The sequence below is a fragment of the Heptranchias perlo genome, chromosome 31 (genome assembly GCF_035084215.1).
Source record: "Heptranchias perlo isolate sHepPer1 chromosome 31, sHepPer1.hap1, whole genome shotgun sequence".
Taxonomy (NCBI): domain Eukaryota; kingdom Metazoa; phylum Chordata; class Chondrichthyes; order Hexanchiformes; family Hexanchidae; genus Heptranchias; species Heptranchias perlo.
The window spans coordinates 23065363-23080150 of record NC_090355.1 but is presented as its reverse complement, the minus strand read 5'-3'; the positions used below and the strand labels follow the sequence as shown (position 1 = coordinate 23080150).

The following is a 14788-nucleotide window of genomic DNA, read 5'->3' as shown; positions in this document are numbered from 1 at the left end:
GGATATATATTTACACTTAGTATTTTAAAATACAGTTCTAATATTTCGTGTTTAAAAATATTTTTAGGTGTGACTTACCTGCAAACAGTGGATCAGTGTGCAACTATTAAGTAATGTAATCTATTTTAGATGAATACTGTGGCCTTTGATCAGTGCGATTTTGTAATATCCAATGGGTCCGCCCTTGAGGTTCTTTCGCGACAGAACATACATACACAATACTGAAGTTGGAAGGGCAATGCCGCCACATGTATTGGGGTCAGGTTATTTGCATCTCCAATGCCATTAGTTAACTGCAAAAGTGTGAACTTATATGTCAACGATTAACAGTGTATCGATTAACTACAGTATGAAATCAAATTTCTCTGGTAATTTGCAAGGGCTCTGCATCAAAACAGAGGATTACCAACAGAAACGCTGATCAACTAATTGTGTTTTGAACCAACCGTGTTCTGCCAAGTCTATGTAGGAGGATATAACTTTCTTTCATCAAGGTGGTTGTTCGTGGGTAACAAAATGTTCTCCTTTGTAAAATATTAACAACAGAAGGCACAAAGCTAGTGGAATTTATCACCTTCCATTCCTAAAATTCCAGCTTTGGTTTCTGCTTCCAGACTGAATTCAAGAAGGCGGGGGAAAAGGTAAGGGGGAGGGGAAGAGAGCGAGAGAGAATTTTATTAGCACCAATATTAAAAAGTAGACTTCAAAATAACAGCACGAGTAAGCAATAATAATCAGAATCATGAAATAGAAATAAAATCTGATGCAGAATTTTTGCAAATTTATTTTGTTTATTACTTTACCCGTTAAGTCCAATCATTACTTTCTCTTTCTGTGGAAAGTAGTTTTCAATCTGTATACATGCATATTCCTCTGTAACTAAAGATCTATTTTGTGCTCGACAAAGCCAGGATAAGTTTGGTAAGTTTGAATGAAAGTTTTCTACGATGAGTCATCCCACACTATACGGTCACAGTTTGAGCTGACAACGCACATTACAGGATGTGTACGGCACTCAGTCCCAACAGTCGAGCTAAATAGATGAATCGATCAATCTATGACCAAAAATCTACTCGAATTAGCAATCTGATTTTTATTTACATAGTTGGGGGGGGGGGGGGGGGGGAGGAAGAGGAAAGTTCTTCCCAAATTTATGGTTTACAGAGCCCTTCCCCTAGGGCATAAAAGAACCCTCAAAATACAGACCACAATCCATTATTTTCATGGAATTTAATTTTCTCCAGAAAACACACCTTGCAATCTATCCCACTACACTGGCATCAACACACACGGTCCAAAGGGATGTGGCTTATATCATGTGTATTCAATTTCACCTTTTGTTAGATTAAATGAAGGCGCCGTGGAGAGGCCATACAAATGGAATTATTCAGAAAATTCAAAATGCCCTGAGTTTTCTACACCATTAAAAAAAGTTGGTGTCTATAGATGCATAATCAGACTGTGAAAATAGGTCAGAAGTCCAGAAACTTGGGCTCCATGTAAAACATACTTAAAACTAAAATATCCAAGGAAAAGCACTTGCACCCAGAAATGTCCCACCAGACTATAGAAAAGTAACACAGGATTTATACCATATGGACTTCCAACTTTCACTCAAAGATTGCTAACCAGTATACCAAAATTGGATGAATCCATCGACTCATCCTTTCCTATAATTTTTCATTAAAAACTCAAGGCTCAGTGACAGAGTGTGAGTGTACTTTATTGGTAACAAGGGCATTCCATTGTATATGTTAGAACACTGGATATTCCATCCTGGAGCAGCACCTATATATTGCAGCCAGCATACAGTTCTGGAGCAGTACTTGTACACAGCACCCAATATACAAGTCAAATTTAGGTTGACTCCATTTGCTAAATGTCATGGAAACCACTTACTTCACACTTCTGTGCTTGTTAAATGCCTGTCTAATTATGTAAATTAGGACTTGAGGACATAATAGATTAACACTTCACTGCAATACTGAGGAGTGTTGCATTGTTAGAAGTGCCCCACTGCATTGAGACAATAAACCAAGGCCCTTTCTGCCTGTTGAGGTGGATGCAAAACAGTTCCGTTGATTAACTGGTCATTTGTCTCATTTGTGATTTATGGGAATATGTGCACAAATTGTGAGCGTCGTGTTTATCTACAAAATATTAGTAATTCAAAAGAAATTCATTGGCTAAGAAGTGCTTTAGGACTTTGAGGATGTGAAAGGTGCTATATGAATGCAATTTTTTTTTCTTTCTAATATGCCAGCATGAGCATGTATAATAAAAAGCCAGTTAAAACATATTTTATTTAACATGTTACATTATTAATACAGACTCAATAAACCAAATTGTAAACCTCCCTTTGTAAATACAGGAAATAAGTCTACAATAAATACAGGAAGATTTTATTTCTAAATATTTTAGAACAGTGGTTTTAATCTCCAACACAATTAAAAATAAAATTGAACCAATACAACTGTATAGCTGGGAGAAAGTTAAATGTTTTTCAATTTTTAAAAAAATGGTAACGTCAGGGTGGAAGTTCTGCAGCTTATATGCACAATATTACCATGTTCTAATTATTCAGAGCAAAAGGCAAATGGAAATGAATGAAGTGGAGATGGTTAGTGATACTGTCAATGCTTTTAGCTCTGTTCCGTACAGGAGTTCATCCTTGAATACACTATTGTTTCTCGAGTACCTTTCTGTAATCTTAGCTAAATTCACAGAGCTCCACTAGACATGTAGATGCAGCCAATATTAGTACAGAAATGGCAAATGCCTCGTATTTTTACAGAAATGACGACAGGATGCTTTACATTATCTCTCCAGAATAGACACAGAAGATAGAAGCACGCTTTCCTGGACTAAAGAGTTAAGCGCACACTCATGCAGGATTGAAGATCAGTTGTTCAAAGTCTTTGAAGCAGTTTGTTCATTTCAAACAGCGCCAATGAGTCAGAACACTTGTTTTACACCACAGGTTATGAGGTACTACGCTAAACAGGTTTTCCACACAAATGACAAACATGCAATTCTAAACACTGACATTATTAATCTGAACACCCAAGCCCTACCTGACATTAGGCAACATTTTGCACTGTTAATGATGAAAAATTTTAAAAGGAAAATTTATATACATAATTGCTATACATAAAGTGTGTAAACCTGCTAGCATATGTTGTTTTTGTTGATCAGCTGCCATTCATTAAAGCACTAGGTTCTTGTATCTGCTGCAAGTACAGTACTGAATGTTAATTTCTCCCAGTGTGGATCTCAAAGCCTAAAAGGAGGCTGCAGCAGTTGGGTTTATTGAGGTAAGGCTGGTAAATTAATGGCAGTGTTTAAAGAAAAGCTGCTACTTATCAAGCGCTTACAGTGTTACACAATCAAAAGTGTTTCATAGCATTAATTTAGAATCACAAACATGTTATAAACAATACAAAAGAGAGTTTCTGAAAGCAAAAACAAGAACAAGTTAAAAAAGAGCCCAATCATTTAAAAATGCAGTGCAAAGCAAATCAGTGCATTTACAAACCTACACTTTCACTCAGATTACAACCACAGAATCATACCTTATGCAACTGTAGAAAAACTGCAGGCAAATATTGCATTAGGATAGCACAGATGTCCCTTGTTAATGAGGAACCAAAAAGGAAGGCCAGTTCTAACTTTTGTTCACTGACTACAACATACTGTTTTCTCCTTAAAAAAAACAGCTTTAAAATATAGCAAGAGAATTTATAGGCTGGAAGGTTTTGCTGATGAAAATCAGAATCCCAACAACAGAAACTCTTCACAATTAGATCCACTTAAGCAAAATTGGAAATGGAGAAATAAATTGGAACAGAATACCAAAAACCCCTGAAGTTTTGTCTAATTCAGATCTGTTACCAAACTTGATGTATTTCAAGAGAAAAACCGATGGCCGTGATTTTTCTGGGAGAGAAATAATAGAAAACAACTACTGATTAAAAAGGGAAATGCAAATAAAACGGTGTAAGAGAGAATGTCTGTGCAGAAACATAGCTCAGCATGTCTAACATTTCCAGAATCCATGAAGTTCTCTAGTTCCCTTTCCTCTGATCTGAATTAAAAAAAGTTACTCCCACCTTGCTAAATTTTGTCTTAAATATCATTGTTAATTTCTCCCTGGGACAATAGAAGTTTGACTGATTAGAAGTAGGAAATAAAGATAAAACATCAGCTATCATGATATTTCAACACAATGTTATTTCCTTTTTAACTTTAAAAAATACATCTAATCCCTTAAAATGTCTTAAAACAAATGGCAAAATGTCTATTGACTGAAATGCTGCATAGTTTGTGGAAATGACTATTACCAATAGGATTTCTGAAGTGTGCAAAATTGTTTTGACAAAAAAAAGAGAAAGAAATAAGCTATGGCTCAAAAAAGCAGAAACATCCAGCCTCTGTTTAATAATTGTTAAAATGATTAACCATACTCAAGGCCAGAATATCGGCAATTAAAGGTCACATTAAACACTATTTACAAAATTCCATGTACAAAATCATTTTACCCTATGTTAAGTTGTAGGTAGACTGCTGGTTATTAGAAATACTGTCCTTTCCGTTATTACGAGAATACCATTTCAGTAGAAGGTAAAGGAAGCGAAATCTCCAACACTGCTTCTGATGGTACCTGTTCCAGTAGTTATCTGTCCCTTAGTTTACAACAGCTCCATTAAGTTTAGTCTTCAGGACAATGGTGACTGCTGGCATTTAGTGGGGCTTGGTGGAAGACGAGCAGCAGCACTGTGTTCTGTTCTAAAGCTGTAATCATACTGCAAAAAACAAAACTAATGAAAACTCGCCATTTAAAAAATTTTTCAAATACATAAATTGAATGACAAGATAAGATGAGAAAAATCATGAAATATTGATCAAAAATGATGAGTCAGTAAATAAAGTCAGGTTAAATTATAATTTTTTTACACAAAATATCAGATTTGCTGTTATATTGATAAATAGATTGTATATGAAGAAGACTATAGAAACTAGAAATGCTTACACTGAACTGAAGGCAGCTTTGAGATGATCTTACTGATTTATTATGATCCTGAATTGAATAGATAAACTTGGGTAATGTACAATATTAACACAAGCTCTAGGGTAAGGGGACGTGTGTTCAAGCTTAAGGCAGTAAAAGTTATAAAAACATTAGAAATAGGAGCAGAAGTAGGCCATATGGCCCCTCGAGCCTGCTTCGCCATTCAATAAGATCATGGCTGATCTTCGACCTCAACTCCACTTTCCCGCCCGATCCCCATATCCCTTGATTCCCCTAGAGTCCAAAAATCTATATCTCAGCCTTGAATATACTCAATGACTCAGCATCCTTTGGGGTACAGAATGCCAAAGATTCGCAACCCTCTGAGTAAAGAAATTCCTCCTCATCTCAGTCTTAAATGGCCGACCCCCCTCTAGTTCTGGACTCTACAGCCAGGGGAAACAACCTCTCAGCGTCTACCCTGTCAAGCTCCCTCAGAATCTTATATGTTTCAATATATCTTAACTTTTAACAGGTGGTGAATGTGTGGAATAACAAACTCAGAGAGGCAGTGCAAGCCAATGTAATAAATTTCACGAGGATGATGCATACATTTTTGGCAGACAAGACTATTAAGAGCAAAAATGGGGTTGGAAATCTGTGACCTTTGGGAAACAGGACTGCATAGGAGCAGAAGAAACTATGTTGCTAAGGACAGTGTGACATCTCGGCTATTGGTGGAGGGGAACTGTCAGTGAAGTACATCTAGGAGCTTGCTTGATTGCCTGAGTAGGAGAGAAATTTCTTGATTTTAAAGAAATTGGCCATTTTCCTTCTCCCCGTCATATTCCCCCAATGCATTAACATTACCAGCAATAAGGGAGGGTGGTGCACATTATTTGCATTGTCTAACAGATAGGGTGAGCATTGGTGAGATTTTCTCATTTTTTTTGTACGTAAAGGAAGAGCATCGCTTCAAAGTGAGAATATGCAAATATCTAAAGAGCTTTAAACAGGCCTATAGTTCAACCTCAGAGTTGTGATGAACATTTAAGAAAAACAGAAAAGAGACATGTGCAATACAACTTAGCAAAACTCAGAGTAATTTACAGAATAAATTGTTTGATTAGAATAAAATAGTTTACTTAAATCAATGATTCCGCTTCATCATTAAACAGTTTTACTTGACTCATGATCAGCTTTATAGCTCAAGTTAGTTTGTTCTGCTGAATTTTTGTTAAAATGTTGATTGTAAATGCAGGTAATTGTTTATAGAATATTGCAAGCTCATTCATGACTTTAATATACAAAAGGTGGTAGATAATCTATTTCAAAGCAAAAAAAAATAAGCTTATGAATGCCCCACCGGTCAGGATGATCAAGTTCATATGCGACAAGATCATATACTTACAATGTAACTCACTGACATAACCACACAAGGATTGGAGATACTTTGAACAGTGGTAATTCACTGGGAGAAGGAGGGGGCACTAGAGTAAACAGAATACAGGGTCATGCAGAAAGCTTGAACACTACTATTTCAACTGCAAGACCTGAATGTGAATCCAGATGAGAAGAAGAAACATCTCTTGTTTTTCTCCCTGGTGGTTGCAACTGAAATGACTCTGGGCAGTACAATTCCCAGTGGGTGTAAATGTACTAGAGAAAACTGGCCATAATTTATTACTAAAGCAGCAGTCTCAATTGGCTGTTTTGGGAAATGAAAGAGTGTCACACCGATGCAATGAGGTGCTTTATTGAGGTTGGGTTAACATACATTGTAAGAGCAATGTAGAGAGAACTTGACCTGGCATGTAATCTGCACCGTGTCTGATCTAGGAATGCTAGTTGCAACTGATGGGTGCATAAAGAGAGGAAATATTCTAATTCCCAGCACTTATACTCCAGATTTTGAGTGTACGAGATTCATAAAACTACATACATTCAAAAATATAGCTACTTGGCCTGTAATCAAACATTGTCTGAGTTATATGGCAGAGTCTATATTCCAATGGAATTGACAGAAATATGCTCTCCCATTAACATAACAAATACACACATCAAGATTTATAAAGATGGGACTTAAGGTTGAGTGGTTGAAGAAAATGTGGACAAGTTTATGCCAATGTGACTTAGATTCTCCTACGTATTTCCTTAATTTAAAGGCAATGAATGCAAGTGTAGGTAGAAGGGAGCCAAAAGGAAGAAACAAGCCTGGGGTTCTCATAACTCATACAAACCAGTTCTGCTTTAGATCATCATCTACACCTCTCAACTGAGTTACTGCTTGTAACTCCTCTCCACCGTGGCCATTATTTCACATTCACTGTTCTGTATGAAGTGCAGTTTTGTAGTCTCCCAGTACAAGTCGACTTGGAAAAGGACATTGCAAAGATGATGGGATAAACATAGTGAAAGAAGGAAATATTAAGGGGGTTAGCATCTTTGAAAGTAGATAAATCGCCAGGCCTGGATGAAATGTATCCCAGGCTGTTAAGAGAAGCAAGGGAGGAAATAGCAGAGGCACTGACCATTATTTTCAAATCTTCTCTGGCTACAGGCGTGGTGCCGGAGGATTGGAGAACTGTTAATGTTGTACTGTTGTTTAAAAAGGGAGAAAAGGATCGACCGAGTAATTATAGGCCAGTCAGTCTAACCTCAGTGGTAGGTAAATTATTGGAAACAATTCCGAGAGACGGTATAAATGGTCATTTAGAAAGGTACGGATTAATCAAGGACAAGATTTGTTAAGGGAAAGTCACGTCTGACTAACTTGATTGAATTTTATTTTACGAGGAGGTAACAAGGAGGGTTAATGAGGGTAGTGCTTTTGATGTAGTCTACAAGGATTTTAGCAAGGCTTTTGACAAGATCCCACATGGCAGACTGGTCAGAAAAGTTAAAGCCCACGGGATCCAAGGGAAAGTGGCAAGTTGGATCCAAAATTAGCTCAGTGGCAGGAAGCAAAGGGTAATGATCGATGAGTGTTTTTGTGACTGGAAGGCTGTTTCCAGTGGGGTTCCACAGGGTTCAGTACTAGATCCCTTGCTTTTTGTGGTATATATTAATGATTTAGACCTAAATGTAAAGGGCATGATTAAGAAGTTTGCAGATGATACAAAATTGGCCATGTGGTTGATAGTGAGGAGGAAAGCTGTAGACTGCAGGAAGATATCAATGGACTGGTCAGGTGGGCAGAAAAGTGGCAAATGGAATTCAATTTGGAGAAGTGTGAGGTAATGCATTTGGGGAAGGCAAACAAGGCAAGGGAGTACACAATAAATGGGAGGATACTGAGAGGTGTAGAAGAACAGAGGGACCTTGGAGTGCATGTCCACAGATCCCAGAAGGTAGTTAAAAGGGTATACTGGATATTTTCCTTTATTAGCCGAGGCACAGAATATAAGAGTAGGGGGGTTATGCTAGAACTGTGTAAAACACTAGTTAGGCCACAGCTTGAGTACTGCGTACAGTTCTGGTCACCATATTACAGGAAAGATGTGATTGCATTAGAGAGGGTACAGAGGAGATTTACGAGGACGTTGCCAGGACTGGAGAATTTTAGCTATGAGGAAAGGTTGGATAGGCTGGGGTTGTTTTCATTGGAGGAGGCGGAGGGGTGATTTAGTTGAGGTGTATAAAATTATGTGGTGCCTAGATAAAGCGGATAGGAAGGAGCTATTTCCCTTAGCAGAGGGGTGAGTGACCAAGGAGCATAGATTTAAAGTAATTGATAGAAGGATTAGATGGGAGCTGAGGAGAAATGTTTTCACCCAGAGGATGGTAGGGATCTGGAACTCATTGCCTGAAAGGATGGTTGAGCCAGAAACCCTCAACTCATTTAAAAAGTACTTGGATGTGCACTTAAAAGTGCCGTAACCTAAAGGGATACGGACCAAGTGCTGGAAAGTGGGATTAAGTTGGAAAGCTCTTTTTCGGCTGGCACGGACACGATGGGCCAAATAGCCTCCTTCTGTGCTGTAACTTTCTATGATTCTATGAAAGGCCTCTATGGCCAAGAAGCAGAAAAATGGATGAGGGAGAAGAACTAAAGAAAATCATTAAACAATTATATTCAATTGTTTTGATCAATTTTCTGCATTTAAACCTACCTATCTCATTATCTTAAAGCATCATAACAAACAGAACCAGATGCAGCAGAACACAATAGGGAATATTCTGGTTTGAAAGTGCTGAGATTTTTTGGTAAATGAGTATAAGCTGCCATCTGGTGGTACAAACATGAGGTGCAAGTCCTTTTTCAAGGCTGTAATAAAGGCTCATTTTCAAGAATTTGATTAGAGCAAAAAGCTTACATTTCCCCTCAGTCATGAAATTACATCATCAAAATTGTTCTAAAACCACTTTGGCTTTAAGGGAAACCATTAAATATTCATTACACTTTAATATGTAGAACAAAAAACAGTTTTATACTATAGTGGAATCCTTATTTTGAAATATCTAACACATTTTAAGTCTGAAAAGTCCCTTTTTAAGAAAACCTTCCCTACTTGGCATTGTATGTCAGCACTCTATTTATAATTCTATCAAATAGCATTCTTCTATATCATAACTATTGGAATGCATTCTTGCTTTAAATGCCATAGAAATAAAGCACATTCTTAACAGGTATGTTGCTTTTAAATTACTATTTCACAAATTAAAGTCTGAAAATCAGGAGAGTTTTCATTTTAAAAAAATTCCCTAGTTTTTTGTAACTCATCCCCAAAATAAATGAATCCCAATTACCAATATTTTGCCAAGACTGATTAATCTAACATTTTGTATTCTAACATTAAATCAATTTGACCTTTGTTAAAATACTTGAATCTCACATAAAAATACCTGACCATTTGAAATTAATTTTTAAAACAAAAAAAACAATTCAAATGGTTAACTGATGAATGAATGGCCAGCCCCATTTCAGTCACCATTTCTGAAGCTTGTGTGCAAAGATGAGATATCAGGTACCTAAAGCGCCAACTGGTTTGGGAAATGAATGGAGAGAGAATTCTCCAGTATAAATATTTTGGTTAAATGTGCAGGTTTCCTGAGGTCTTCAAATAAATTAGTAGCACAGCATACTTTTGAATGATCAATTGTGTCACTGTAATTTAATAACTAGCCATTTCAAACTATTTATCATAGAACTTACAGCATAGGAAAATACCATTTGGTACACTGTGCCTTCACAAGCTCAACTAGAGCCATCTACTCTAATTTCATTTCCCTGCCCTTTCTTCATTACCTTTTATATTCTTTCCTCGCAAATACTTATCCAATTCCCTTTTTAAACTATATTGTAGTCTCTGACTCAATAGTTACTTGAGGTAAAGAATTTCATGTTCCAATATCTCTCTATGTGGGGGGACAATCTTCTAACTTCTCCCTTCATTCTTCTCGTGACAATCATGTTTGTGTCCCTTGTTACCAATTCAATGTTCATAATCTTTCACTATTTACTCTCTCAAAACCTCCATTAGATCCCCCTTAATCTTCTGGTCCAATGAAAAAAGCTTCAGTTTTTAAAATCTTTCCTTCATAATTATAACCTCTCAGTCCTGATGAATCTTTGTTCTTCCACAGCTCTAATCCTATAATAAGATGCCCAAAATATTGTGCAATACTCCAACTGTAACCAAACCAACCTTGTACAAATTCAACATCACCTCCTTGCTTTGGTATTCAATGCCCCTATATATAAAAAAACACTGATTTTGTTTTTGCTTTTCCCATATGTTTCTCCTGCCTTTAAAGATATAGCCTAAATTGCTCTGTTCCATACTCTTAAGAATCCTGCTGTTTAGGGTATACTTCCTTCAGCTGTTCTCTAGCCCCAAAAATGCAGTACACTACATTTCTCTGCATTGAACTGTATTGGCAACCTACTTGCCCACTCTGCTAACAAGTTTGTGTCTTCTTGCAGTCTCCTGTTTTCTTCCTCACAGCTCGCTATGCCTCGAATTTGTTAACAACAAAACTCAGCATTTCACCTTGTACCCATGTCTATCATTTATATAAATGGAACAAAAAGAGATGCCAGCACAGATCCCTTGAGCACACCATTGCCCATATCCCTTGAGCAGTAAAAATAAATTCCCCCCCACCGTTAAGGCACTGGTTCCTTGCTGCAGCACGGTTCCATCGACAGCTGTACCTTGCCCAAGTTGCCACTATTTATGTGTGAGGCTTGCCAAAGAGTGTCGGCAGCAGCCAATTTGACCGTACGGCATTAAAGCGGAGTCCAATCCTGGTTATGCACAAAATGTTCCAGCAAGAGCAGGGACCTTGGCTGATTTTCTTCTCCCTAACCCAGGGTGCTGAAGCTAATCGTAGTGCTCCTATTACTGCACCAGGTGAGATCAGCTAACTTAGCACAGCACAGACCAAACCTGGGACTCTCCTGGGCTATGGGGCTCAGTTATTAAATGAGTAAGCTCACTGAAGGAACACGGAAAATAAAACTGTAATTATGCACATGTTTATAGAAATGCAGTTTTTCAGCTTTTTGAAGCTACAGTGCCCCACCATGGTAATTTTCATTAAATATCTCGACAGTGCTCTCTCAATAATAGCATTTATGTTTGCATAAAATGGTGATACACATGAAATAGTTCAGGACTTTGGACTCGACACTTGCAACATTTCTGGTTTTCCTTCCCATTTCTCCCTTTCCCTGAAGGTGGATACCGATTAGGAGCAGGAACCCTTACTGATTTTGGCCTCGAACCTTGCTGATCTGCATGATTCAGCTACGTACTTGATAAACTCACTGGACCACTGAGGATTTATTACTAGCATGTGTGACATGGGTCGCAAATTATCAGTTCAGAAGATTCCACCTATTTCATTTTTTAATGTGGCATAGCTACACCAGAAACTGAAGTTTTTGACACATTTTCAAGTATATGGTGATTCAACACTATGTCAAAACTAACTTATTCTGGAATGATTTGATATATATTTTAAATATTAAAAGTGATAGTCATGAGTCAGAATTGACTTGATTTTTGTACTTAGTGAGTATATTACAGCAGGTAGGTAGGTGTGTATGTATGTATGTATATATATATATATATATATAATAAAAGTATTAAAAGTAAGGGTAGACAAGGGTATATTTGGATTTTCAAAAGGCCTTCGATAAGTTGCCGCATTGTGGACTCATGACCACGGTCAGAGCATGTGGAGTCAGGGGACAAGTAGCAGAATGGATAGCAAGCTGGCTAAAAAAACAGAAAACAGAGTATGGGTTAAAGGTGGTTACTCAGACGGGCAAAAGGTGGGAAGTGGTGTTCTACAAGGATTGGTGCTGGGACAACTGTTGTTCACTATTTACATAAACAATTTGGACTCGGGAATCGGAAGTACACTTTCAAAATTTGCGGATGACAACAAATTGGAAGGTGTAGTTAACACCGAGAAGGACTGCGACAAAATACAGGGAGACATTAATAAACTTGCAGAATGGTCCTGTAATTGGCAAATGAATTTCAATATAGGTAAGTGTGAGGTATTACATTTTGGTAGGAAGAATAAGGGGGCCACATATTGCTTGGATAATAAGTCTACATGGGGGAGAGGAGCAGAGGGATCGGTGGGGTACAAATAAACAAATCACTAAAAGTAGCGATCCACGTTAATAAGGCCATAAAAAAAAAAGCAAACCAAGCACTGGGATTCATTTTTAGAGGGATAAAATTAAAAAGCAGATAAGTTATGTTAAACTTATATAGAACCTTGGTTAGACCCCACTCAGATCACTGTGAACAGTTCTGGTCTCCATATTATAAAAAGGATATACAGGCACTGGAGAAAGTGCAAAAAAGATTTATTATGATAATACCAGAACTGAGAGGTTATACCTATCAGGAAAGGCTGAACAGGCTGGGGCTCTTTTCCTGAGAAAAAAAGACTGAGGGGTGATCTGATAGAAGTCTTTAAGATTATGAAAGTGTTTGATAGGGTAGACAAAGAGATGTTCCCACTTGCGGGGGAGACCAGAACCAGGGGCCATAAATATTGGGTAGTCACCAATAAATCCAATAGGGAATGCAGGAGAAACTTCTATACCCAGAGAGTGGAACTTGCTCCCACAAGGAGTACTTGAGGCGACTAGCACAGATGCATTTAAGGGGAAGCTAGCTAAACACACGAGGGAGAAAGGAATAGAAGGATATGCTGATAGAGTTAGACGAAACAGGGAGGGAGAAGGCTCATGTGGAGCATAAACACCAGCATGGACCCGTTGGGCCAAATGGCCTGTTTCTATGCTATACATTCTATGTAATATGTAAAGATGCGATAGCTGAATGCGATAATGTAAATAAGTGTGTAAGCTTATTTACATCATAAAATTATTGAAATGAATAATAGAACTTTTTAATCCAAGAAGCATTGATGTAATGTACATAACAACTTGTATTTCTCTCGTGCTCAAGTGCATGCAGGAAGACGTCTAATTGCACTTTAAATTAAGGTGGAAGAAAACATGAGTCAATAATACTCTACCACATTCAATTCCCACCATCCCAGTTCACAGGCACTCCACCCTCTCCAGACCCACTTGATAAAGACATTGCAGCCTATCCTCTTCTCCTCTCTTTCACTGCTATCTACACCCCCACATCCATTTCTCTCCTTGCCATGCATTCTGTCCCTCTCCTTACCATACATCCTCTCCACTCCATTTAGCATCTATGTTCCCTTGTCTATTCCCATCTAAGTCGAATGACTAATGTACTGGACAGATCCTGCTCCTCCTCTTCGTGCAGGTTCTGGTGCTAATGGTCCAGACTGCTGCCTCAGAAGACTTGGGAGGCCTTATTTGTGATGTGTCTTGCTGATTTACAGAACAATGAGGACACCGTCCACAAATTCAAGTTGATTGTGGAAGATGTTCAGGACAACAACTGTCTAACCAACTTTCTTGGCATGAATTTAATGTGTGATAAGATATGCTCCATGGTCAAAAATGGCAAACTATGATTGAAGCCCATATTGATGTCAAGACCACAGATGGATATCTGCTACGCCTCTTCTGTGCAAGATTCACCAAGAAGCACAACAACCAGATTCAAATAATCTCTTACACTCAACACCAGCAGGTCTGAACAATCTCCAAGAAGATAGTAAAGATCATGAACTGTGAGCACAAGCCAATGACCTCAGAACCTTTCAACAAGTTGATCCAGGCCATTGACAAGGCTTGCCAGTCTATCTTTTCTCTGCAAAACATCTATGTGCGGACGATCACGGTGCTGAAGACATCCAAGTCTAAATTGTGCAAACTGATAGAGCTGCAAGATAGAGGTGGAAGTGGCTCAAGTAAAGTATCTGGTGAAGACTGGTGCTAAAGTAGATAGAACTGAAGGATATGTACCTCCTGCTCAAAAAACTGTCTTAAAAAAACTTGTATAATAAAACATCTCTTCTGAAATATATCCAGATTAGCAAGAGATATTTGGTTTGCAGCTTGAGAGGGAACATAACCTTGCAGAGTAAGAGTACTTTCAAATCCTGTAATTAATTATTATGATTTAGTACGATGCCGTAAGATCTTACCCGCTTTAGCACAAAACATTTGGTCAGGCACTGATTTCCTTTAACCAAAGCAAAATACAATCACAGGTTCTCTCTTCTATGCATGCACAAACTTAGCTCATGCAAAGAAGAGGTAAGCTGCGATGTTTTGCGGAGCGATTAAACTCTCCCAGGAAACGCAGCCCCGAAAAGGCATGCGAGTGTCGCTATTGCTGCACAAAGGTGGGCTCTAAAAGG

General features: G+C 38.0%; 1 protein-coding gene and 1 pseudogene across 2 annotated transcripts in view; one reads left to right on the top strand and one right to left on the bottom strand.

Moving 5' to 3' along the window:
• Window positions 1-1702: 1702 nt before the first annotated feature.
• LOC137300575 (multivesicular body subunit 12B-like) overlaps window positions 1703-14788 on the bottom strand; it is a 130754-nt gene continuing 117668 nt past the window's right edge. For both annotated transcript variants that reach the window (XM_067969739.1, XM_067969738.1), the window contains exon 10: window positions 1703-4802. In XM_067969739.1, the coding sequence (XP_067825840.1) occupies window positions 4716-4802 (87 nt within the window). In that variant the 3' untranslated portion in view covers window positions 1703-4715. The remainder of the gene's footprint in view (window positions 4803-14788) is intronic.
• Window positions 5104-14428, top strand: LOC137300314 (small ribosomal subunit protein eS1 pseudogene; annotated as a pseudogene).